General features: G+C 36.5%; 1 protein-coding gene and 1 long non-coding RNA gene across 3 annotated transcripts; one reads left to right on the top strand and one right to left on the bottom strand.

Moving 5' to 3' along the window:
- Positions 1-27,896, bottom strand: RAD21 (RAD21 cohesin complex component). Of its 2 annotated transcripts, none has more exons than XM_045805757.2 (14): positions 27,689-27,896; positions 20,442-20,616; positions 15,744-15,873; positions 13,642-13,741; positions 11,904-12,010; positions 10,811-11,017; positions 10,227-10,352; positions 9,793-9,915; positions 7,959-8,182; positions 6,734-6,893; positions 6,199-6,347; positions 4,141-4,290; positions 2,336-2,419; positions 1-1,722 (listed from the first exon to the last, which is right to left on the bottom strand). In XM_045805757.2, the coding sequence occupies exons 2-14, from the start codon at positions 20,583-20,585 to the stop codon at positions 1,531-1,533; spliced, it is 1,896 nt and encodes a 631-aa protein (XP_045661713.1). In that variant the 5' UTR covers positions 20,586-20,616; positions 27,689-27,896; the 3' UTR covers positions 1-1,530. The 2 variants fall into 2 exon arrangements, with proteins under 2 accessions (XP_045661713.1, XP_045661714.1); XM_045805758.2 differs by lacking the exon at positions 27,689-27,896 and adding an exon at positions 27,267-27,398.
- Positions 2,810-6,778, top strand: LOC148109430 (uncharacterized). The gene is made up of 3 exons (XR_015725745.1): positions 2,810-2,895; positions 5,114-5,283; positions 6,696-6,778. It is a non-coding gene; the product is annotated as an uncharacterized LOC148109430 (long non-coding RNA).
- Positions 27,897-27,989: the final 93 nt, after the last annotated feature.

Below are 27,989 nucleotides of genomic sequence, written 5' to 3'. Positions count from 1 at the left end.
TTTACAGCTTATACCACAACTTTTATTAGAAAAGTTATACATAACATAGCATCAACTATTTTCAAGAACAATATTAAACCCGATAAGCAACAAAACCAGACTAACAAAATGTGTTAACAAGAAACTAATGACCTTTCTATAATCAAACATTCAATTATCTACAAATGACTTTTTACAAAGGGAGAAAAATCCATGGTTTACAGGCACATATTGAAAATAAAGCTGCAATAGCAATTTTATACACTTACCATTCTCAAGAAACTGAATCATCAAAACAGTAATTACGAGTTCACTAATTTAAAACATTTCACATAATTTAAAATTACTGGGTATACACTGAAGTCTGAGTGAGTTTCAAAAGTGATTTTTTTTCCACAAAAGTGCCAACACTTAAGCTACAACTTTCAGTGTGAATAATTTTGCCCTAAAAAGTTAAGACATGTTCTGATAATCATAACAGTCACATAATTTCTGGTGCTATCTGGTCTGTTAATAAAGCCTTTATTTGGATGCTTTCCTTAAATTATAGGAAACCGGATATAGGATTTCTGTTGCAAAGCCATTAAAATAAAGTTCCAAACACAGGAGTGTGCAGCACTGGGAAGAGATCAGTACTAAAACTTACAATAAATATCAGAGAAGCCATTAGTTATTAACAGCATTGTCTGCTTAAGGGTTAAAGTCAACCAGGTGTCTAATTTCCCAACAGTCTGTCCTTTTAGTTGGCATAGCAATTTCTATTTTCATGATCTGAGTACTCAAATATATCCAAACATCTTTTTAAAACTTTGATTTAGAGCTTCTGGAAAGTTATAAATGTTTTTATATTCTACTCTAAAAAGTCTACTTCTGCTCATTTTAGAGCCTCGCTAAAACAACAGATTTTAGAATAGTCAGGTTCATTAAAAAGTTTCAAATGGAATGACTTACAAAAGAACACTTTAAACCAAGTCCTACCATTTTGTAGCTGAAGGGGTTTAGTTACAGCACAGTTTCACACACCCTCTTGGTCATTACGGAATTACACTTTAAAATAGTATCTCAAGAGGACAATCTGTTTTGGGCACCATCCCCCAACACAGCCGTTAACAAGACTGCCAGTGTTACTAGTGGGAAAAGACAACTTCTTTTTCTCAAAGACTCACACCATCGTTCTTAATTAAATTCTCAGGCATTTTCCCCCCGACACGTCTTCCTTTCCAACGTGGTGATGGAGAACTAAGATAAAAATCCTGACTTTCAACTGCTACTCTACATGCGCCAATATTGCACACATCTGTTCTGAACTGTTAAAATGATCTTCTGGGTTCTTGGGTGTGCTTGTTTTCTCCATCAGAACACAAACACATCCATGTAAGTAGTTTCCCTTAAAGATGAAATTGATAAAATACTGGAAAAAAACGAAGAAAAAGGCAGAGACTTTTTACAGACAAAAATCTAAGTTTTCTCAAAGGGTTTTGTGTGCCCTACACATGGGGGCAATTTGTATACACTAGTGAAATGAACACTAGCTATAATGCTTCTAGCTGCTCAAATAATGTGGAACCTTGGTCCAGGTGTTGCAATGATGTCACTGTATGGTTCTTCCTGTGTCAGCTCAATAGCTTGTTGCTTTTTAAGAACCAAGAAGCTGTAGAACTTTGCTGCAGCTTGCTTTCTGTTTGTGTTTCGACATAACTCAAGCAAACTGATGGATTCAGCTCCAGTTTTAGCAAGAGCTCGCTGAAATAAAACCAAAGGAAGAATTAAAGTAATCTCACAGTAAGGTGGTAATTTTAAAAGGGTGCCAATTTTGGATACCAGAAAAAGTACACTGTATATTCTGCTCGGAGTGGACTTTTTTGAATAGTCTTGAGTGAAGGTAATGGGGCAAAGTATATTATGGCATTTCTAAAATCAAAGGTCCAAGGAACAACATTCCAACAAATGTGATACAATAGTAAAACTGAACACACACAGTTCCTAAAATTTCAACTTATTTTTAAAATCCAACTATCCTATTTTAGGAAACCTTGAGCAACTTGCCTGGTATTTCACAGATGCTCAAAATATCTCATTTGTATCTGACTCGATAAATTTAACAATTCAACACTAAAGATGATCTACGAAAACCAAGAAGATGTAGACACAAAGGCATTCTATAAACCACCACCACAGCTTCCCTTTGCCGCATAACCATAGGAAAGCGTTCACCTGGCTGCTCTTCAGGCTTACTCTTACTCTTTATATATTAGAATCCACAGCACTGAAAGTAGGCTTGCTGGTCCTACCGTGTTGCTATTTTTTTAAGGGAGCAATGCCAAGTCTTTGCTCAAGTCAGGACTGGTGTACCTACCTGAAGCCCATGAAGCATCTGCTGAGTCCTTTTGTTCCATCTTCTTTCTTCTTGATCCTGATCACCTCCGGAAGCATCTTCGTCCTGAATGAAAAGGCCCCAACACACAAAAAAGCTGACAAAAGTGGTCTACTGCAAAATGAACTATTTCCTTATGTCCTGAATGTTTTAATTTAAATTGTGTACTCTGAGTAATAGAAAACTATAAATCTCTTAGCATCTAGTACGAACTCTGAAGCTTGTCTTTCTTAAATTACAGAAGAAAGTCTTCCGTATCTGCAAGCAAACATTTGGCTGGATATAAGATTCTGTACTGGTCTTCTAAGGATGTGGTCTACACTGCGTGGCCCCTGGATACTGCTGGTTGGTGAGCTACTGGTTACTGATTGGCCCCTGTTAAGATAATTAACTTATAAATCAGCTATGTCACTAAGCACACTCCTTATTTCAACTGAATGTATAAATATTTTTTCAGTAGCATGATCTTCTAGACGATTTATATTCTGGCAGATCCCAACCTCATTGTGGAGCCGTATCAAAGAGCACACAGTAGGAGATGAGTAAGTAGTACTGGTCTATACAGTGTTTCAAGAGAAATGGGGTATGGGGTGCCTGGGTGACTCAGTCGGTTAAGCATCTTTCTTTGGCTGGGGTCACGGTCTCAAGGTTTTGGGATCGAGCCCCACTCAGGTGGGCTCCCTGATCAGCAGAGAGAGTCTGTTTCTCCTCCTCTCTCTGCTGTCCCCACCCTACCACCCACCACCCCTGGTCAAATAAAATCTTAAAAAAAAAAAAGGGGGGGGCTATAATCCATAATACTTGATTTCACTTGAGCTGCCCAGCTCCTAGCTACCTAACAGGACTTGCCTTCTAAGTGACTTTCTAAACTCTGAAGTTGGCATGGAGCAACAGCTGAGATGCTTCCATGCTATGCTGGAACTACATACCACATTTCAAAGAGCTGGGAGTTAAGGGCTTCATGAAAGCACAACAATTTTAAATACTGATTCAACACGAAGTCTGAGATAATGGCATACCCTAGACTAGTAGCTCTGGGGCTAAATTTTTACTTAAAAAAAAAAAACAAAACCAAAACAAAAAGCCAGTACTCCACTAAATGGTTGACATAATATAAAAATAATAAATTACAAATACAAATGGATATTAATGAAAATATGTACCCAGTCCATAACCTGTGGTCTTAGAAAAATTTTAAAAGGCTTCAATGGTTCCTAGAAGATATTTTAAGGTTTTTATTTTAAATTTAAACAAAGATCCAGAAAAAAGGGGGGGGGAACCTTGAAGAGCCAAATAAGGTCCCTGAAAATGAAATCCATTGTTAAAGTGCCTTTACTCAATCTATTTTAGCCAAGTCACATCTCACCCCAGTCTAACGAAAACAAAACTCCTACAAATGGAAAATGGTTATCAGATTTCCAGGCCACAGAGATGTCATACCAGAGGTAAATGCTAAAAGCAGTAAAAAATTGGCCACAAGATAGTAAAACCAGCTACAAACAATCTAAAATCAATTGAGAAATCAGGAAAAGGGCAGTCAGTCCTATGTCCTTCAAAAGCCTGCAAGGGAGCCAATGAGTTACAGCACAGCATAAAATCTGATGTTGTTAATAATGATCTAGATCATTAAGAATTTGGTTACATGCTGTTTCTGCTTGAACATTTTTCACCACTGTTGACGCTCAACATCAATTACCTTGGCTCCACTATGAAAGTAAAAGAGCAGGTTGAAGATCTGTGCTCAGTCTGGGACAGGATTTATTTTCTCTTTGCCAGTGTTCCCTTACCTCCTCCTCTTCATCATCTTCTTTCTCCTTCTCTTTCTCCTTCTCTTTCTCTGGTAGGAGTTCTAACTCCGGAATTAACTGACAGATATTTGGAGGCTCCTCAGGAGGCAGCTCTACAGGGGGTATTTCCACCTGCTCAACCTGCTGGGGCTTAAAGCAAGGGGAAGAAATACTGGGGTCATACTGCCATACTTCCTCACAATCAATAATTGATTATACCTTGTTCTTACACTTTTTAGGAACCAAACAGTTACAATGTCCATGTGATAAATTTGTAAATCACAAGAAAAACTATGCACAGGAAAAAAACCCCAAAACTTTCTGTAGCGGCATTTTAGGAAAAACCACACAACACAGAACCACCCACTAACGCAATGCAAAAAGGCTTTAACGTTAAATAGCCTGTACTGTCACCCATTACTGCATGAAAATGTCTCACAGCTACTACAACTAAGCCTGGACTCTAAATAAGAGCCTAGGAGCTCTTCTGGCAGCAAATAATAGGAAGGAGAAGATCATTTTTCTGAGTCTATCTCTTGAATTTTTCCTCTAAGGCTTAATATAAGCAGCTAAGAATGTTAAAAAAAACAAGTTCTTCCAGGACTGTTGTACTTGAGTAACCCACTCGTTACCTGTCCCCACCCCTATTCCTGAGCTCATACAGAAAGATGCTCTTTTGGACAACTCTACCACCAGAAGGCACAGAAAAGCAGTTCTTAAAGTTGCAGAGGAATCTTCTGCCAGTACCTCTTGATGGAGGCTGAACCAACAGCCCAAGGTTAACTTACTCCAGAAATTTAAGATTGGGAAGTCTTACACTAGACCTTACTTCCCCTATAGTTTAGTTTTCCTACCCTAAATGAACTTAATGGTATAAAGTCTGCATGAAGTAGCCAGGTGTTGCTTTACTTTTTTTTTTTTTTAAGCGATTTGATAAGTATATTCTGATTATTAAAACTGTCTTATGTTGCAGGAACTTTCAACAGAATTCAGAGCTGAGGAGTCAATCCATGCAATGGGGAAATCTTTTTTCAATAATGGTTCTGGGAAAACTGGACCACCAGGAACATCAACCCAAAATGGATTAAAGACTTGAGTTTAAGACCTGAAACCATAAAACTACTAGGAGAAAACATAGAACAGGTAAGCTCCTCAAAATAGACATTGGCAATAATTTTTGGATTTGACAGCAAAAGCAAAAAAACAAGCAAGTAGGACTACAGGGATAGATTTGGAAGGCATTATACTAAGTGAAATAAGTCAAGGGAAGACAAATATATATGGTATCATTTACATGTAGAATCCAAAAAAAAATGTGGAACTCGTAAAAGCAGAATGCAATGGTAGTTACTAGGGTTTAGAAAGATACTTCCAGTTGTCAGTTCTAGGGATCTAATACACGGTATGGTGATTATAGTTAATACTGTAACATATACTTGAAAGTAGCTAAGAGTAGATCTTAAAAGTTCTCAGGGCAAGAAAAAAAATGTAATTATGTAAGGGGATAGATGTTTTATACACACGTTGTGAAATGATTCCACAGTATCAAATCACTGTTCTATACCGTAAACTAGTATGATGTTGTATGTCAATTATCTCATTAAAACTTGAGAAAAAATGTTCAATCTTGCTAAGGAAGAAAACCACAGTTTTTAGAAAAAGGAACTAGGTGTTAATTTAAAAAGTTTGACCGTGTTCACTTTACTCATGACATACTTGAAGAATTTAACACGTTTCATGTATTATTTTTCATCTTTAATCAAGAATTGTGAGATTCACCCTGAACTAAACTGGAACCAAGTTTAGAGTCGAGGATTCCACATTAGCCAAAGATGGTCACGTTAGGCCACTCTGAAACAGACTATCTGTAAGAAGAGTCAGAAAGGTTCAAACTCCTGGAATATCTTCTCTCACTTAGGGTACTCTGTGTTCACATCCTTGGCTGCCATTCTTTCTCTCTTGTCAGTTTTTTCCTCAACCAAAATATTTCAAAAGGACTACTTAGATAATACTTTTACTAGAGATGTAAAATTCTTGACAACTGATGGGCTTACTTACAGGGATCACAGGCTCTGGGTCAATTTGTCCTGCTTTTCGCTTGACTCCCTGAGGAGGTGGTGGAGGCATGGCTGATTCATCAAAGGTTGTTCTGCTGGTCTCCATCACTGAATCCTGGAGGCGGGTTGGCTCTTCCACAATGGGCTCATCTGCAATTGGTCATATAAAGAGGAGATGTGAATTATACAGTCTTTAACAATATTTCAGAGTTTACTTTAATACATTAAGACAAAAGTACTTTCTTAAGGCCAAATAAATATGTTACCTCTGCAAAGATTACTCAATTTGTAACAATACACATGGAAAAGGTCACAATTCCACCACCTGTAATCTAATGGAGAATAATCCTCTGAGCAGAACATTACTCAGTTCTAAACTTTAAACCTTTCCAAAAACCGAAAGCTTCCTACTTAACACAGCAATTGACTGTATTTCCCTGTCCAAAAATTTGAGTGTACTCCTTTGTTCCTGATTTCTCTTTCTCTGGCAATATACAGATAAATCTTTATCAAGGAACTATTCCAACAGAACACACCAATAACATCACGCTGCTGGTGCTGCTGCTGCTGCTCCTCTCTGGGAACCTCTGGATTTTCAAATTCTTTGAGGAATTCATCCAAATTATCAGCCTCTCCTCCTTTCCTCCTTTTTCTAAGATCTTCTGGTACTAGTGGTGTAAGACAGCGTGTAAAGAGCTATAAAAAAAAAACCAAAAACCCCAAAAACTCAATTATAAAATAAATCACATTAAAAATTCACCACTGACATTTCTACTTACCATTAAGTATATTTTAATATAGTTGTAATCAGTGTCTGTATAATTCAGCATGACTTCTAAATGTTATAGCCACACTTCATTACATCTTAATATTTTTAAATACAGGATAGCTGATTTTAAGTGCAATGATTTTAGAAAAGTCAAAAATAAATGAAATTATCCACTGTCTTATAATTTAAAATTTTCCCTCAGCTTATTTTCATATTCACACACTTAAAACTCCATGGAATGGAATCATACCAATTATATGGAAATCTTATAAACTACCATTTTTAATAATTTTAATGACTGCATAACATTCAACTGAGTGGAGATACACATATATAGATGTGTATATATCACATTTGAACCATATTGTTTTTTTTTTCAGTTTAACTGCAAACAATAATGAACATCTTCAAAGAAATGGCTTTTTCCGTATTTTGAATTACTTCCTTAGGAAAATGTCTAATAATGAGACCAGTGAGTCAAAGAAATATTCTAAGGACTTTCTCCACTAAATAGTAAAATCTACCATAGAATTAATGTTTTTTCAAATTTAGAGTAACAGTCTCATAGCATTGCTTCACTGAGTTCTTCACTTCAGAACCTTGTTTTGGAAGTGCAGAACTTAAGGTGAGCAAAAAGGTCTTATGGGTGAAAATAATTCTCATAACGCCAGAGAATTCTTTGGGAAAAGGAGAACCACTGCAGACTTGAAGCACAGCGTACACTAAGGCAAGAGAACGGCTGAAAAGGGAGAACTAATATTAAAAACCTCAATATGGCTTTTTAGTATAGAAAAAATTCCTTCTACATCTTTTAGAAATACAGGTATCAGCAGGATCTTTCAGTTCAGGTTATGTTCATTATATTGTGATTTAAGTTAAAAAAGGTGCCATATAGTTGAAAATATCTGATCAAAGATGTCAAAGGTTTTAAAAGTTAATTTTAAAAGATGGCCAAATATATATAGAATAAAAAATTCTGCACACTATATTACCTTCAGTAGTCTATTATTCCATAAAGGCTGAGCAGGTAAGGAGAAGAGTTTTTCCACTCCGCCTGTCTCTTTCCACATCATCAATTTCTTGGTGGGTGGTGCCAGATCCAAAGTAGTAACAATATCAGAATAATCACTAAGTTGGGCTCTAATTGTCTTACTATCCAACTCTTTGACACTGTCAACAATCAGCTTCCTCTTCCTCTTGGCTTTTGTTTCTTTGACTGGAATGACAGAAGAAAAAAAAGTCATTTTCCTGTGAGGCCATCATGGAACATAGAGATAAATACCAGACTTGGTCTCATTGTATCCCTGCTTTTCTATATCCCTGGTAGAAAAGCCTCAAGAGGGCAGAGTTCGTTTTAACTGCTGTTTTTACAGTTCCATGTTGGACAGAGGCTGGCATACTATAGGTGCTCAATAAAAATCTGCTGAATTAATGAATATACACAGACTTTGGGAAAAATAAGTAAAATAATGCAAAAGCCAGTATGTTTTGCCCATGTAGGTTTATACAGATTTGGGCTCAAGTCCTGGGTTTTATTACTTACTATTACACCTGAATGACCATTAAGGAAAGTTAACTTTATCTTGCTTATCTCTTTATTTCCTCTTTCAAAAATGGCCAACCACTTACAGGAGTTGTAAAATACTTAAGTTCTCCATAAAGGGTTGCAATTACTATGATTTTTAGTGGAAAAGTTACAATTCATATATGGCAGCTGTACAAGCAGTTAAGTGAAAAAAAAAAAAAAAAGTCCACACCCAGTCAGACGGACCTGGAACTCCGTCCTAGTTATTTACTGTATATTCATTTCTAATCCTTACTAAAACTACAAAGTAGGTGGCATTATCTCAATTTCTTAAGATACAAATAAGTTCCTCAAGGTTTTATCCTGTCAGAAATGTTATATGCCCAATGATTTTTTCTGCATAAAATATTCAGGTAAAAAGATGTTACTCTGGACAGCCTCTGTCCAACCCTTATCCTCCAGCTGAGTTTCCTTCCTTCTCTGGAAGTCAAAGTTCTTAAAACAGCCGGCAAAACCAGTTCGCTATAATACCTGTCACTAATATAGTACATATTTTACTTACCCACGCTCCACTAATTAGTACTTAACTTCCATGAGGATAAACACTTGTTCATTTTTCTATTTTTAGTTTCTACACAGAGTAGGTGCCTAGCAAACATTCTTTATAAACGGGAAGCCCAAGTCACAATTTTTGGTGATCAAATTCTTGGAGAAAACCTAAAAAGTCAGTCTTGTTCTACTTAAAAGTAATTAACTGTATCTTGAATTACATTCTGATTTACTCATAAACCATCTAGAAATTTTAGCTTCACATCTAAATTACACATCTTAACATGCTTCTTTTATTGAGAAGCAGCACCCCCAATATGTTTTGCTATGTCTAAAAGAAATACAACACTGATTTTAGAATCTGTCACATTTCCAGTTAAAAAAAAAATTCTTTAGGCTTTCCCAGATTGTAGCCCAACTATTATACAATCTAGAACTTTGGAACAGATAATCAATCTGTACTTCAATGTAAAATGCTTTGCAATGTTTTCTGTTACTCCTGTGACTTATTATTTTGGGACCCCAAAAGACTACGATACAGGTTAGCAAAAAACTTAGTTCTATATTTTTATATTTCAGAGCAACTTCCACAGGTATTCTCTAAGATACCTAGATTGTAATTGAAGACTCTGTAATAGATGACAAAGGAGAAAGAAGCTTAGCTATCTAAAACAAGAGTAACAGAATAGACAAGAACCAAAATTAAGACATTATGTTCTGAATTTTATAAGTCAAAAAGTCTGTCTGCTCACCAGTGATATCAATAGGTTCCAAAGCAAAAGCTTCTTCCTCATTTGGAACAAGTGTTGTCTGATCAGTCATAGTTGGCATTGGTTCAACAGGATCCACTGAATCCGGACTATCAGGCCCACCCACTATAAAAACAGAAATCTGATCACAAAAAGCATGGGTATTGAATACATCTCCTACAAATGGGGAAAAAAAAATCCCTTGAGAAATGAAAGAAACCCACTGGTACCAATAACAAACACTTTTCTAGTTATGAAGGAGGCCCTCCAGAGGTGAACCTAGAGGGGTACAGGGTTAAACATCAAAGAGAATCAATAATCATAAGCACTGTTTTATAACTCAGTAAAAGCTGGAACTTTTAGTTTGTGGTCTTCTACAGTAATACCTTTTCAGCTGCATATAAACATGCCCACATCACTGAACAGGAAATGCTTACTTGATACGTTATCATCCTCATCCATATCATCATGTGCAGGCTGTTCTGGCAACATCACACCTGCCTCAGACAGGGCCGGGGGATCGTCAAAGATACCACCATCATTATTACTTATAAGTTTGTCATCTGAAATAGGGAATATAGTTTAGTTATTATAACTTGAAAAAGAAATGCTAAAAGAATAGCCAATCACTGGGAAAATAAAATTACATTAAAATTAACAATTAAAAAATCTGCATTCAACTTGCATCTGTTTCTCTTCAAGGCAGCATACAAAAGTATAATGGTATAGGAAAAAAATTCTATTTTCTAGTTCACATCTCTATTTAAAACATTTAATATATCAAAAACAAATACAGCAGTTTAAGAACTAGTAAAACTTAAAACTTTGAGACAAGCACCTTTAACAAAATCAAGTACTGTTGTAACATTTTAGGCTCTAGTTTCACAGAACACTTGAATGAAATCAACTAGTCACAATCCACACAAGTATATCTAAAGAGTTGCTTACGACCCAGAATTAGCGACTGCTCTAAAAGACTGCAAATGAGAAATGTTAGAATAACCACCTTGTTGTCACCTACCTAATATACCACCATCATTTCCTTCTCCAAAATTGTCGTCTTTATATTGGTCTTCATATTCTAAATGATTAATTTTCTCATTCAGATTGCTGGTGCTCTGTTCAGGCTCTAACAGGAGGTTAGAAGCGCTAGTGCTCACTAACATGTCATCATCCTCAAAAGCACTTCCTTCTCTCATGATCTCACGATCATCCATTCCAAAGTCACCTGAACAAATTTTAGTTATTAGTTGAAAAAAGTTACATTCACTGTTATAAAACGGCTAATGATTTCTTATAACTGCACTGTCACATTTGCTAACTGAAACCTTATTTGAGTATTAAAACATCCAGTTTAAAACTTTAAAACCTGTAGCATCTAAACTGATTGATTATGGGGCATGACTAGCAAATTCAAACACAGGCTCCAAATTAAGGTTATCCTAAATAGGTTAAGTAAATTTAAATATGTCTATAGGTTAGGTTGCATGAACATTCAGACTTAAACTTCATTAGAATGTGTTTGTTTTCATCAAGAAAGAATTTGGCTACCTGTTTTAAACACTATTCAAGAAGAATAGTAGATGGGGCGCCAGGGTGGCTCAGCCAGTTAATCATCTGCCCTCGGCCTCAGGTCGTTGATCCCAGGGTGCTGGGAACGGTCTTGTATGGGGCTCTGTGATCAGCAAGAATTCTGCTTCTCCCTCTCCCCTCAACCCGCCCCACCTCTTGCTAGATCACTCTCTCTCAAATAAAATCTTAAAAAAAAAAAAAAAAAAAGTACATAATGAAATTGTTTCCAAGTGATTAGTTTAAAACTGGGCATTACTTCAGTGTTGGGACTTTTCACACAGATCCATATATAGGTTCTATCAGTATGCAAAGCAGGAATAGGCAAATAATGAACTCAAGTTTGGTGCATAAATGGAAATGATGCTTAATATACTAGTAGGAAAGCAAATTCTTTTCTTGACGAAAAAGGATTAGATGAAATTTTGTCCTTCTGTCATGATAAATGTAACATATGTCTGGGTTTTCTTTTTTAAATCACGAGTTGTGCTGCAACATAATTCTAACATTATTAGCTAGTAGCTAGTGATTTGTTTCTCTATTACCAAAATCATTTTCTTGTAGAATACTGATGTTCCCAACTTCTTCTCTCATGGTTATTTCTTCCACTCTACTCTGGTTCAGGCTGAACTGCTGGGCCACATCAATGTCACTTTAAAAAAATTTCAAATACATTTTAGTCTTAAGTCTGCAGTGAATGCATAAGGAAAAAAAAATCCTAATTCTCTCTACAAGGAAAAAACATACATACAAAAGTCACCATGGTTTATAAGCCCTAATATTTGATTTGTATTTAGATTTAAAAACCATCACAGCAAGCAAAACAGAATTTGCTGAAATCACTACCTAGGTAATGTAATATACAGAGGAAAAACTTAAAAATGCACAGTCTAGGTAGGTATGGGTTTTCATCAGGGTCATGGTATGAACTCTGAAGTTACCCAGCTTTTCTAAGACTGTTTCTTCCTCTAACAAATTAATCTATCATATTGTTTAAAAATATTAAATAAAAGACATGTGATATTAAGCAAAAACGTGGAATTACCATTGTCCACATTCAGAATGTAAAATACTTCAAAACAAATGACCAGGTTTATTCAGGAAACAAATGGCAAGTAAAAGGATGAGAGACTTCTGAGACATATCAACTAAATACAGTCTGGATAATCTGTAGAGAACCTAACTTAAACAAACTGAAGAAAAAAAGGCCTGTGTGTTAACTGGGGACATTTGAATGCTGACTGAATATTACATTAAGAAATTACTAGAACTTATAGGTGGGATGTTATTATGGATAGATTTAGAAAATTCCTTACCTCAAAAGAGATACTGAAGTATTGACAGAGGAAGTAAGGTATCTACTCTTTAAAATAATCCAGTGGGGGTTGGAAGGTGAGTTGGGGAAACACATATGAAATAAAACTGGCAACATATTCATAATTGAAGAAACTGGTTTATCACTATACGGGGCTCCTAATACTAATCTTTCTGCTTTTTAGCTGTTAAATTTCCACAATGAAAACTTTTAAAAAATACATTAGAAGAGAGAAAAAAAAAAAAAGGAAAGCAGCTAGACAGTACTGACATTAACACACATATCAAAATAAATCATAAATAGGAGTCATAGATCATTTTAAGCAGCAGAGAAATTTGTCCCTAAAAATGGGGCTTGGTGTAAAGGGTTTCTTGGTTGTCAGTTGTGCTACTAAATCACACAGGAAGTTAGAGGCACATTCCCTGTCATGGTAAAGACAGCTGAATTTTGAGGACTTGAGAAAAGGGAAACACACTACACTATTCTGCTGTAATAGCCATCTCTGTACAACCTTCCCCTCTTAAACGTATGTTGCGCGACACGATCTTTTCTTTCTCTTGAAAGAGTTATCTATATTTAAAAAAAAAAAGAGAAACTGTGGCTGAGTATAGCCTGGCAAAGATGATAACCAGTAGATGACTTTATTATCTCCAAAGAAAAATCATGAAGCAATAGTTCATATTCACTGATATCATTATATAAAGCAGACACCTGGAAAACTGTTTAGTTTACACAAGCTTTGGCCTAAGCACATCAGAATTCTCCCATCTTAGCTTTGTTAAAGTTGGTATCTATACAACTTTCTAGGTTATATGTTTCATATTTATACACTATCCTAATTGAAAGCATATGCATTTTAACCTCATGTTAACTTGATGACAAGATGTTCCAAGGAAAACTGTATGTTTGATACTAGTAACGTTATTTGTATACCAAGCTGACAATTAAAAGAGGGAGGAGGGACATACTCTAAGTCAGGCAGTGGCTGATCAAAGTCATGAAATTCTTCAGGTAAGGTAATAGCATTGTAAGCAGCTTCTCGATTTTCCTCAGGCAGGTCAACAACACCTGGAAAAGAAATGGTAAGCTTGAAGGCCTAACAGTTATACCACAGATTATCTAAAGACCAAAGTAAGGTAAAGTCAGTATAATTTCCTAAGGTTACAGTCTAAAAAGATTGATAATATATGCGAAGTACCACTGAAGCCCAAGTACTTTTGTTTTTCTATAATCATAAGCCAAACTACTTTCCAAAAACAAAGTCAAAGCACCATCTATGCATTAAGGGGATGTCTTTAAAAGGACATATCAACAAATAAATATTAATAACCATTTTCTCAATAAACATGAAATTTATAAGAGGAACGAATGCAAAGGAGCACCCTATTAAAGAGGAGTTGGTTATTTTAGGGTAAGATTACTTTACATTACATTATTTTAATTATTTATATTCTTCAAGTGGTCTATACTAAAAATGCATTGTTTTTAAAGGCAAAAATAAACAAAAAGCATGGTTATTTAAGCAAAATGCAATTAGCACCCATATGTTAGAAATTATTCAAGTATCACAGCCTCTGCCTAAACATCTTTGGTTTTTGTTTTGTTTCAAGTTTTTATTTAAATTCCAGTTAGTTAATATATAGTGTAATACTAGTTTTAGGAGAATTTAGTGATTCATCACTTACATATAACACTTACATCTAAAAAGTGCCCACCTTAATACCCATCACCCATTTAGCTGACCCCCCCCCACCTCCCATCCAGCAACCTTGATGTTTGTTCTCTATAGTTAAGTGTCTCTTATGGTTTGCCTCCCTTTTCTTTCCTTTCTGTTCACCTGCTTCGTTTCTTAAATTCCACATGAGTGACATCATATGGTATTTCCCTTTCTCTGACTTATTTTGCTTAGCATAAGCTAGCTAACACTCTAGCTAGCTCCATCCGTGTCACTGCAAATGGCAAGATTTCATTCTTTTTGATGGCTGAATACTTGATTGTGTATGTTTGTGTACACACACCCCTCCCCCCCAACATCATCTTTATCCATTCATCAACGGACATTTGGGCTCTTTCCATACTTTGGCTATTATAGGTAATGCTGCCATAAACACTGGGGTGCATGTACCCCTTCGAATTAGTGTTTTTGTATCCTTTGGGTAAGTTCCTAGTACTGCAACTGCTGGATCATAAGGTAGTTCTTTAATTTTTGAAGAACTTCCATACTGTTCTCCAGAGTGGCTGTACCAGTTTGCATTCCCACCAACAGTGTAAGAGGATTCAAGAGGGTTCCCCTTTCTCCACAACCTTGCCAACATCTGTTGTTCCCTGTGTTGTTCATTTTAGCCATTCTGACATGTGTGAAGTGATATCTCATTGTAGTTTTGATTTGTATTTCCCTGATGAGTGATATTAACCATCTTTTCATGTGTCAGTTAGCCATCTGTATAAACACCTTATTTTTAAATAAAATCTTAGATCTCAAAATCTTCACTGTTCATATATTAAAATAAAGTACTAAAACATAGCTGCTGCAGAAACTACTGTATAAGGCATCTCTCCTATACACTATTTTAATTACAATAAACTTTCATCAGTGCTTTAAAAAATTATAAAGTGATACATGAATTCAGATAAATACCAGTTATTACCTATGGAAATTTGGTTCCTAGAGTCCAGCTTTAGAATCAATCATTACCTAAGCTCAAACAACAAAAAACTATAGAAAACATTTAATAAAAGTCTCAAGTTAAAAGTGAATTTTAAGAATATGCTAAAATTATTCAGAAAAAAATTTTAAACCCTAAGATTTTCTTTTCTGAGCTACATTAAAAAAAAAATCATGTAACAGTTTTCAACTTTTCGACTCTTCAGTTCTATAAAAGCTGATGAAAAGGGGTTAAAAAAAGAAGTGATTGTCATAATTCCAAATGAATGACAGACGTGGGTTTCTTCCCTTGAACCACTGCCTCGTCAAGCCTTGCCCTATTTTTGAAGGGATCTAGAATATATGTTTTGCAGTTTTTCACACTACATAAAACTCCAAGGTTTAAAAAAAATAAGGCAACGATACCTGGCCGAAAAGCCATCTTTATCTTAATGAATGCTTCATTACAGTCTGCAAGGAGGTATTTGGCTTTTCTGTGATAGATACGAACTACTCCCAGTAAGAGGTGTCCTGATGTTCGGAGTGCCATCTTCACCTATGAGCAAAATATTAATATTAAAGTTAATTTTTTGGTTTTAGAGGTAATCATACTTCAAAAGCTTGTATTCTGTGCAATTTATAGGCAGCTTTTACTTTATCATTTATGTGAAGTTTCTTAATAATCACTTATATTTTATTCATGCCTTTACCTGTAAATCCTGGGTATCCACAAAGAACACACCAGTAGTAATTCATTAGTTAACATAGATATGAAGGTAGCTATGAAGCAGGTAGTAAAGTACTCCACAGATCGCTGTCACAAGCACATTAAGGAATATGGAGCACTTTTGGGTTGCCCATCCGTAGCTCTTGCTCCTTGCTGGCTAACTGAACTCTGATTATGTTTGGGAAGTGAACGTCCCCAGCCTTGAAGAACTAACTCATTCCTCTCTGCTAATGCTTCTTGAGTGGGCACAAAACCCAGTTCGACCAACAAGAAAAACGAGTGAAGTAAGTCAGTTTCTGAGAGAGATTTTCCCAATAAAAGAAGAACGCCTGCCTCTTTCTTCTCCCTTCCTGTGTTGTGAGCAGATGGGTTTGGAGCTGCTTGTAGTCACGAGGCCATAAGTATAAGGACAAGAAACCAACACAAGATTGGTGAGTCCTGGGTGGCTCAGTCAGTTGCGCATCCAACTCTCAATTTTGGCTCAGGTCATGATCTCAGGATTGTGGGATTGAGCCCTGCATGGGGCTTATGCTCAGTGCAGAGTCTGCTTGGGGCTCTCTCTCCCTCTTCCTCTGCACCCCCTCCAAATAAATAAATAAATCTTTAAAAGGAAAAATAATTGGTGAGTCTTTTAGATGAATGACATCACTGAACTGCTCAACTAATCCTAAATCTTCCTATTTCTAAACTTCTAGTGAAATAAGACTGTTAATTTCCTTATTGTTTAAGCCACTTTTCACTGAGTTTTATCAGTTGACTGGAAGGCAAACAAACTAATAAAGGATAATGGTAACCCATCTATTTTCACAAGAAAATATACTCCTCTGCCTGTTTTTTTCAAGGTAGATTTCAATCAACACTTATGTGGGATCCACTGTGTGAGATGCATTTGTTGGGAAAAGAAAGAAAAGCAAGCATCCAATCTAAATAGAATGATTAAAAATTCCTCTGGCTATAATATGGAAAAATTTTTGAGAACAAAACAACATGAACTCAAACTTTCCCAGACTATTTTCCAAATCATACCAAATTCTAAAGTAGCAAATAAAGTTGTTAATCATTTGCTTAAGTTATGATTAATATGTTACTTATACAATAAAACACTATAAGTTATATGTGTACTGTCAAAACAGCGGCCTAGGATTCTATTTGTAATGACTCTCAGGCTCTACATTTATGGCAAATTCACATGACTTACAGCACAAATTATGAAATTTACTGCTCTAAATTCTTAGCTATCTAAAATTATAAATTTGTGATCAAATCTAGACTTACTTATATGAAAAATCCTTGATATGAAAAGTAATACCCAATTAAAACACTGCAACTAATGGAAAAAGAGAATCTACTTTTATGATGTGGTTTTAGGAAATTTAAAATACTGACTACACCTTCACTTTAAGAAAGGAGGAGGGGTTTAAAACCCTTTGCGTGCCATTATCTTGTAAAGGATTAGCAACTTTGAAAAAAGGTGTTGTTTGGGCAAAAGCTTTCTTTGTATATTAGTTTGGTTCAGAGTTTAACATAGGAGTAGGTAAAATGAAGTATGGCGTTTTTGTTGAGCTCGCTCGTGTTAAGAATGTAGGTGTAATAAGGAACACAGGCTACATACCCAGAAAAAGCTCTAGAGATTACCAGTGGCTGTTCCAATGGAGGGGTGGGGGTAGGAGGGGCAGAAGGCACGCAGCTGCAACTGAGCTATACGTCTGACACTTGTTTAAACAACCAAACCAACATTTACCCATAACAAGAACTGCACACCAAGATCAAACATTAGAAATTTTCAGGTCAGTTCACTCTGTGGAAGTATCTTTATATTTTATCAAAATAAAACAAGATCAATCAAATAACCCACTTAGAAATAGTTTTTAAAATAAGTTATTCTTTCTCTCACACACAGTCCAGTCTTTTACATTATTCCTGAACCGTGTGCCTACATACTTTCATGTATCAGATGGTCTTGTACTCTTTTGTAGCCTCCCTAATAGGGTACAAAGTACTCTGCACATACTATGAAAAAATTTGTTATCCTTTTAAGCCAAATCACCCTCAATATGTGTTTGTAGGTATTAAAGATTAGCCACACATATTAATTTCAAAAAAACAGCTCAACTTCTCCTTTTTCCATTTACTTACCTTAGTAAGCATTTCTATAAAAAGTAGAAAACATCAGTCTCATACAATTCGACCAGCAGTGCAAACTGGTACTATCTCCCCACGGAGCAAACTATGAACGCATATTAGAAATCTTTAAGTGTATATCACCCGGCCCATCAATTATATTCCTAAACGTCAACATTAAGGAAAAATTTACAGATGTGTACAAAGATCACTGAACATGAAGCTTCTCTATGCAATACTGGTTTTGATGTATTTCTAAACTCCCATAAAAATTAATTCAAAAAAGACACAGATGTGAACAAAATATTTTGCAAGCAATGTTTATTCAATGGTTACTTTTTAAAAAGAGGAAAGTAAACCTGTAGTTCTACTACCCAGAGAGATCTTTGTTATTTTAATACACCGTACAGGGCCAGAGGAATTAAAATTCAAGAAATTAGTAAAAAATATAGATTATCCAAAAAAGAGACTGGTAAAATAAATCACGTACAATCAAAACAATGAATTACAGGTCCATAATCCTTTATCTTAAATCCTACAGGCCAAGTGTGTTTTGGAATTCAGAGCTTTGTGGTCATAAAGATAACATTCAGCATATGATATATATTAAGACATTCCCAGCAGCATCTATTTAGAGCAGTTTCTAATAATCATATACGTTAGTGATTCTATAGTGAATATATGAATACACAAGTGACCTTACTTCAGTTTCTGTCAAGTCTGTTCCCATTTTTTGTACTTAAATTCTGTGGATAAGAGACTATGACGCTGTATAATGCAACATTAAAAATGATGATAAAGCTATGAAGAGCTTTTCCTGAATGCAGACTTGTTATAAAACATATAATTCAGTTGCGTACACATATAATGAGAAAAATTATGCGTAAAAACATGCACACGTTTTAGAAGGCATACCAAAACACTAAAGGCTTCTGTAGGTGATAGGACTAGAGATCATCTATTTTCCTGTTTGTAAAGTTTTTATTTTAATATTGTCTTAGAAATAACATGATAGAAATGTCCTTAACCATAATAAAATCCACCAGCTGTAACTCTAAAACCAGCCAAAATTCCACAGACAGATGGAAATTTTATAATTTAGCTCTAATTACAAATACTAACTTTCACTTTTTCACCTAGAACATATTCTTTCGCACATGACTTTTCTGAACAAGTATCTTCCAGATCCCAAGTTTATTCCTTTGAGATTCCCTAGCTCTTTCAGCAATAAGGAACTACTCTTATTTAACCAACTATGGCAGCCAGCAGCGTCCAAACTGCCAATTCTAAGAGTAGCTACCAATGCTGTTCCAGACAGCTATGATCTGGAACGTTTTCTCCACAGGAAAATGGGTGCATGTATGTGTTAATACAAAGTCCAGGAAAGGACCTTTAAAACACAGACGTTTAATATATATATACAGATATATATAAAGGACTTTTCCTTTGAGATTAGTCCTTATACATTTTTGAAATCAATGTATCTGTTTTTCAATGAAGTACTAATGATGTTAATAGATGTAATTGTGTCTGTGTGTTCTGAAGTCCTTTCTTGGCAACACAAAAACCCTGGATTACTTCCAGTTACACTATTTGTGAAATCCAAGGGTGAAAAACACTGCTTCAGAACAGTTTCAGAGGATGTCAATTAAAGCTCCTCTAGGCACAGAGAAGTAAACAAGGCAGGTAAGGAAAGGACTTTCATGAGGCTTCCATTCTAGTGGGAGACACAGTAATTAAATATTTAGGAGAAGAGCACGCAAGTATAAAAGTTTTTGAGATAGGAAAAAAGCTGAGTATCTTCAAGAAAGAGCAAAAAGCTGGGTATTTTCAAGAAACAGCAAGTAGGCCTGTGGAGCTAAGGAGGAACAAGCATAAGTTATGAACACTGGTTACTAGGTGGGTAAGACAATTAGATCTGATCCCTACAACCTTTCCCAATTAATGGATCCTTTTTTCGAATATTTTGTAAATTCCCAAATTAGAAACATTTATATACATATTTAAGTACAAAAACATCTAGAAGGATAAATACAAAATATTTGGATACTGCCTGACTTCATACTTACTTACCTACCATGAAAACTGGCAAATGAAAGTATATGTGCACTAACAGGATTTTTAAAGGGAATAACATACCAAACTGGAACTATGGATAATCTACAAATTTTTCTTTGCCTCCAATATACACAGATGTCAACCTAAAATTCTACAAATTTCTACGTATCAATAAACAATCAACAAAGTGAACAAAAATACACCGACATCAAACATACCTTTGGTGAGATGATACTCTCCACACTGCTCTCTAAATTACACTCAAACACATGGGCTTTGGTTAGCTTCTTATCCCAATGGGCCGCTAGCCAAATTTTGGCCAGAGGCCCTCTCTTACTGAGGACAAAATGTGCGTAGAACATTGTTCCGGCTGCTTATGAAACAGGAGGAAACCTGAAAGGGAAAAAAAGTTAATATAAATACCGTATGAAAACAAAGATTCAATCAAGACATATAAGAAATCTGAAAATAGTTTACAATTCTTTTCAGTATGAGAACTATGAAAGGTTTGAGTAAAGTACAATACACATTAAAAAAAAAAAACCCACCTATTGCTTAGTTCTGAGAGGGCAAGACCTCAAAATTTTAAGAGCTGAAGAGAAGGGACAAAAGAGCCAAATCACTTTCATATTCCAAATAAAACTGCCAGGGTTTTGTTTTGTTTTTTAGTAAAAATTGTCACCAGAAAACTCTTGTTCATTTTGAAGTTCCATCAAGTGTTCATCGCATTCCTATCCTGATTACGGACTGTGGAGTCTGATTCTGACCAAAAGCTAGGTAACATATTCTTCATCCAAGAAAAGTATGTCCAAGAAGAAAAACACTCAGGCACAGATATTAATTAATGTGTAAATTTCCATTTTTTAGAACCCCATTAACAACTGATACTCAGCTAGATGCTTTATATAATAACCACTATCTCGTGACAAGCACTGTGATAATAAGCATTTCATATTGCACCAAATAAACAGGAGGGTTGGTCCCATTTTACAGATGAGTAGTTTAGAAAAACTGAGGCTTAAAAAGTATTTTATCTATATCTATATATAGATATATATATAGTTTTCCCAACTCAGGAATTCGAAAAGCACCTGTCCAGTTATAATTTAAATACTGTATTCAGGACAATGACATAATGTAACATTTATCTTATGACTAAAGAAGCCTTAGTAGAAATACAAGTGTTATTCACATTTTATTTTTCTTTCAACAAGCTATGTATAAATATATGGGGGAAAAAAGTAGCTTAAAAACCCCAGGTTGGAGAATATGTTATCTGTCCATGTTTCCTATGTTTCCTGTGTTGACAGTTTCCTTATATTATTTATTTTCCCTCTTTTTTACGTAAGATTTAAAAAATCTACCTTGCCAGATGATTTTTTTTCTAAAATGCCCAGGACTAGATGATATATGTCATGTTTTTACAGAAACAAACTCAAGCACATCTGTAGCACGTGAAAAGTAAACTTTTTAAAAAACATTTTTGATCTTGAAATAATTATAGATTCATAGGAGTCTCAGAAATAGTACAGAGAGGTCCCACTTACCCTTTTCCAGTTTCCCCCAATGGTGACATCTTACACAGAGTATCAAAACCAGGACAGTGACACTGGTACATGTGTATGTATAATTCTATGCCATTTTATCACATGTGCAGATTTGTGTAACCACCACTGTGAGGGAATAAAATGCAAAACTAATTCATCAACACAAAGCTCTCTCTCTCCTATCCTTTGAAATTGTCACACCCATTTTGTCATATTGAGAATGTTATATGAATGGAATCATACAGTATGTGACCTTTCGGATTCAGCCAGTTAACACTCTTTGAAATCCACCCAAATTATTGCATGTATCAATAGTATGTTCCTTTTCATCACGGACTAGCATTCCATGAGATGGACATACCACTATTTGCTTTGTCGATCACCTATTGAAAGATATTTGGCTGTTTCCAGCTTGAGGCTGTTTCAAATAAAGCTGCTATAAACCTACGTATATAAACTTATAGTGAACAGAGTTTTCATTTCTCTGGGACAAATGTCCTGACATATGACTGTTGGGTAGCATGATAAGTGACAGTTTAGTTTTAAAAGAAACTTTAACATAATGCCTGTCAAAATCCTAGTGAGTTTTCTTTATAGCCATTCACAAGATTTTTGTAAAATTTATATGGAAAGGCAAAGGAATGGGAATAGGTAAATTTTTTTTTTTTAAAGAATATAGTGGAATGAATTTGTCTAGCCAATTTTAAGATTTACATAGCTACAACAGTCAACGTTGTTTGGCAGACAGAAAAACATACAGATCAACGAAATAGGACAGGGAACCCACAAATCCACATAAATAAGTCCAAATGATTTTTCATAAAGATGAAGAAGCTTGGCACAGGGGAAAGGATAGTCTTTTCAAAAATAATGCTTGGGTGATTGGACATCATCCACAAGGGGGGAAAAAGAATCTTGATCCTCACACATTATATAAAAAGTAATTCAAAATAAATCACAGACTTAAATGTAAAAGTTTAAAATTTTTAGAAAAAACCAGAGGGAAAAAACTTTGGTATACCTAAATGTTGGTAAATATATCTATTTTTTTTTTTTTGAGAGAAAGAAAGAGACAGAGCGCGCATTATTTTTTGAGAGAGAAAGAAAGAGACAGAGCTCGCACAAATGGGGAGCAGCAGCAGGAGAGGGAGAAGCAGACTCCCTGCTAAGTAGGTCCCTGGAATCATGACATGAGGCAGACACTTAACTGACTGAGCCACCCAGGCGCCCAGTAAGAGTTTTTACACAGGACACCAAAAACATGTCCCACAAAGGGGAAAAAAAAATGAATTGACCTTTATCAAATTAAGAAATTCTGTTCTACGAAAGAGCTCACCGAGAATGTAAAGTACAAAATGGGAAAAAATTTTGAAAATGACATATCTGACAGGGACCTGGATCCAGAATAAAGAATTCTAAAAACTCAAGTAAAAAAATCTAATTAGAAAATGAGCAAAAGAAATTTTACAGAAAAGGACATACGGCAAATAAGAACAAGAAAAGATGTTCACCATCACCATTCATTAAGAAAATGCAAATTTAGACCCATGAGAGATGACTGCACATCTACTGAAAGACATAAAATAAAAAATAATGGCAACACCAAAGCCCAGTGAGGATATACAGAAGCTTCATCCCTTATACACTGCTAGTGGGAATAAAAATTCCTTTTTGAATTAGCTTAAAAAAATCCAAAGTAAAACTGAATTTTCATGTTTTTACAGAGACTGTAAATTTTAGAATGAGAATTTTGCTTACTGTACTTTTAAATAAAAACTGTGCCCATTCTTTCCAGTGATGTACAGAAACTATTACTTAAACATATCAGAGGCAAGAGACTTAATGACTGTCAAAAATGTTTGAAAGGGTGGAGGGTGGTAATTCAGTCAGGTTTGCCTCCTCTCCATTTTCCATCACTTAATAGCAAACGGTCCTGAAATTCTCATTTGCTGAACCAGATGTTCCCAGTGGATCATTAATGTACATCAGGAAAGTTGTCTCCAAAGGAAAAAAAAAAAACAGGCTTCATCAATTGCCTAATGTTGTGAACTCTTTCTCTCAAATGTGAAGTTAAGAAAAGAACTAAGGAATACGAAACTAGGAAGAATTCAGATCAAACACTCTAAGGTAGAAGAATTAAATAATAACACCTCAAGTGTATCTCATATCCTGCTCAGCAGTATTTTATAGTTCAAAATATGCTTCCCATAATTAATGAACCTATGTTGCAAAGCAGTGCTTTTACTTCAAGCCTAAATGTTAGTGTGAAAATTAAGTTGCATCTACAACACTATAAAGTCTACAGGATTTTGTAGAAATTCAATATGGCAGTGTGTTCTTAGAAATACAGTCACTGTCATACACATGAAGTCCCAAGTTTTACTGCAGAACATAGCTGTGTTCCAAATAAAAATCTCCTTAATATTTAGCGCTTAGAACACTGCCTGCCGCATGTCAACTACTAAATATGTGCTTAATGAATAAGGAAATGAGATACACCAAGTGATCTCATAATTGACACATGTAAAAAATTCTGGAGACTTTAGAAATTAAAACTACTGGTGCTTTTCAACAGGTGTCAGTAGCTCATGGCCAGGACTTAAGCTCCGGTCAGAGTACCATGCCTAAAATATCCCAGCTATGCAGAGGCAGAGATTCCTAAATAGATGCTTTCTTGGCACAGGACAGGGGTAAGTAAAGCAGAGTGGTGCTAAAATTAATCTGGGAAACAATTAGCAAGAGGAAATCACCCTAATAACTAAAGGAAGCCTGAAGCACTGTGGTGGATCAACTACTGGCTTATATCTAAAGAAGGAGAAAGTGTAATCATTGCTTTTAAACAATCTTTTTCCTTAGTATTACTATACTTTAACCAATCTTAAAAAAAGAAGTCGATTAATCTCTGTAGATTCTGAATTTCTGTAGATCTCTGTTAATCCTTTGCAAAAGATCTTAGCATAAAGCCTACATTTGGTCCCAGAGCACAGCTTAGCAATTTCATGATTTCTCATTTTTTTCCTAAAGCAGCAAACTTTTTTCAATATATCCTAAAAAGTAACTTCATGTTTTTACAATATGAATTATGGTATTTTACTCATCTGTTAGAAAACAGGGCAGGACAATGTTTGTATAAATTGGTATGACCTCTTTGAAGGGCAGTTTGCAAACATCTTATGAAAATCTCAAACATTCATACTTTCAAACCAGAAATTGCACTTCCAGTAATAATGCCAAAGATATACTTGGAGATGTAAAATATCAGTAACAAAAATCTTAAAAAATCTCACTAAGATCTAAGAATTTTGTGTGTCCGTCTTCATGACAGCCGTATGAGGTAAGTACTGGCCCATTTTACAGACTAGAAAACGAGAGAAAAGGAGAGGACAATGTGCCAAAGGTCACTAGCATTTAGTGCACGTAGGAACTTGAATTTCAGAGCCCACACTTCTAACTGCAATACTGCGTTGCCCTGCCAGCATGACTTTTAATGGCAAAATATCAGAAATAACTTACCTAGCTGCTAATTAGCGACTTTTAACAAATACAGCCATATAACAATTCCATGTGGCCTTAAACAATGATACACATATATGTATTTAAAATAAAGGGAGGGCTCTAATATATATGTAATGCACTTGCATAAAATATCTGTGGCTTACAGATGAAAATGATGACACCGGTTACCTTTGGAAAGTGGGTCTGCTGGGAAAGTGAGACCTACCTTTTCATACTGCTTTAACTCGGAACATACACAAATATCAACTACTCAAAGTAAATACTATTATACTGGAAGTCAAGACTCAATCCTGCTTTGCCATTAACTAGCAGGTTAAGGTGCTTAGTCTGTGTGGTTCATTTTCACAAACTATAAACACCTGGAAGATTGAAATTCAGGGATTTGCTAACCTTGGAAAACATCTATACCTAACTCATGTAATAATGTAATTATCTCTGGGGAGTTGGGGAGTGTCTCAAGAACAGAAGTTACTTCCAACCCTGCACACTAGAGCTCCCCACCCTTTTGGTACTAACATTCTTTAAACAAGAGTTTTACAATCAGAAGGTCCTAGACTCAAATTCTGCTCCCTCCTTAGTTGTTTAATAAGGGTTAAAAGTTACTTAACATTTGAGTCTTAGCTTTCACATCTATAAAACTAGGATATTTACCAAACAGGATTATGAGAATGAAATAGAACAGCAAACCAACACAATCCCACTGTAGACGTAAGTAAACAGTAACTTTGAAAAAAATTTCACAGCAGAGCATAGATTATGCCTAACCAGACATCACATTTAAACAAACAACACAAAACCTTTATTTCTCAAAAATTAGAAATTTCCTCTGTGCTAAAATGTAAAAGACAAAATTTATCAGAGTATGTGTTCTAATAAACAGAAATTCATCAGGAAAGAAATAATCAGCTTTAACAATACTTTAAACATATGCCACTCAAGAAAACTTGATTCTAGAGTGTACTAATGTGCTGTCCTTATAAATAACAAAAAAATTAGGTTACACTCTGCTAATGTAATTCTAATTTTGTATAAAAAGCACTATGCCCATTAGTTATGCACTGCTGTCACCTCAACCATTTACCAAGTGTTAAATAATTTAATCACTGGATATGGTATATGTCATCAGTGTCTTTTCAAAAATAACTGAGTTGCCTCCAACATTAAAAAAGGAAATTTAATGACTCTACAACTTAGGAAATCTCCAACCTGTCTCCAAAATTCTGCCGACTCACACAGGTCACTGGTATTTGCATTCATTTTATGAAAATAATTTTTTCCTGGAATTTAGTGATGATTCTAAACAGCATTAGGAGAACAAATATTAACTTTCGCTTGCTAAGAGAGCCGATAAACACAAGCCTTTACCAGAAAGCCTTAAAAACGCAAGCGCGTTTCTGAACGCTTAAGACAGCCTAACAAATCATAGGGTGGGCAAACCCTCCAGCGTTTCCTTCTTTCAAATTTGAAGAAGGCCGCTATATCTGGCAGCACAACTAGACAGTGTCACCCCACTCCATCACAACGGATTAATCGCAAAGCCTTTCCCGGCGAGCAAAAAGACGTCAACCATTTGTCAGAAACACACACCTTCTTCCCAAAGCGTCTCTATATCAGTATCAAAACACTCAAGATCCCTAATCATTAGAAAAGTCGGGGGGGGGGGGGGGAGACACCAATTATGCTAATTTCCTAAGAATCAGAAGCAACTTCCCTTGGTCGGGTTTTCTATTGGTCTGTCCAATATGTAATATGCCCAACGTAAAATTTTTCCTTTAAAAAAGGGGAGGGGGAGCAGCAGCAGTCCCTGGCGAGGGGCCCGCCGCCGTGGTGCGGCTCCACAGCGCCCGCGAAGGGAAGGCCCGCACGTCTCCACCTCAGAACCCAAGCTCGGCGAACTGTTGATGCCCCTTCGAGCTGCCATCGCGGGCGCCAACCCGCTGCCGCCTCCCGCCCCGCGTCTTCCTAGACAGCCATTTTTACCGGAGTAGGCGGCCCAGTCCCCAGAGCGGGCTCGTTCAAACCTCCGCCTCTCCCTCCGCGGCGCAGGGTTTCCTCTACCTTCCCCGGGAGATGCGGCTCCCGAGGAACTGGCGGAGTAACGGCTTTCTCGGCCTTGGAACGGACCAGAACCATTTGTTACCAAACAAGCGATAATGCGCGCCCAGGCTGCGCGGGTCCTGGCCGAGGGCGGGCCCGGGGGAAGAGGCCTGGGCGGGCGGCGCTGCCGTTCCGGAGCTCGGAGGGTGGCAGCACGGCTACTGTCCCGGGGCGCTGCGAGTGCTCTTCTCCCTCGCTTCCCCCGCGCCCCCCCCCCCCCGAGTCCGGCTCCTAGACGGCAAGACGGCAGGGAAGCGGTAGGCGGAGGGAGCCCGAGGATAAGTGGGGCTGGCCGAGTATCTTACCTTGCTCTCCGCCGGGAGCTGGGCGGGCTGGGTGGCCTGGGGAGGGGAAAAGGGTCGGGGGAGGGGGCGGGGAAAGGGGGGGGAGCCCCTGTGAGGTGTAGCTTCGGAACAGCTCCCGCCGCCGCCACAGCCACCGCCTCCTTTCCGATTCACTCAAACAAACAAGATGGCTGCCGTTACGCCGCGGCTCTTCCTGCCGCCCAAATCCTCGGTTCAAATCGGCAGGATGTTTACGGTCAAAATGGTATCTATGCGCCTGCGCAGCCTGCCTAAGCCCTAGAAGCAGCGACGCAGGCGCAGT

Source organism: Ursus americanus, chromosome 9, assembly GCF_024610735.1.
Source record: "Ursus americanus isolate L20-20 chromosome 9, mUrsAme1.1.p, whole genome shotgun sequence".
In the NCBI taxonomy this organism is placed as follows: domain Eukaryota; kingdom Metazoa; phylum Chordata; class Mammalia; order Carnivora; family Ursidae; genus Ursus; species Ursus americanus.
The sequence above is the reverse complement of the archived record's forward strand: the minus strand, read 5'-3'. Positions and strand labels throughout refer to the sequence as shown.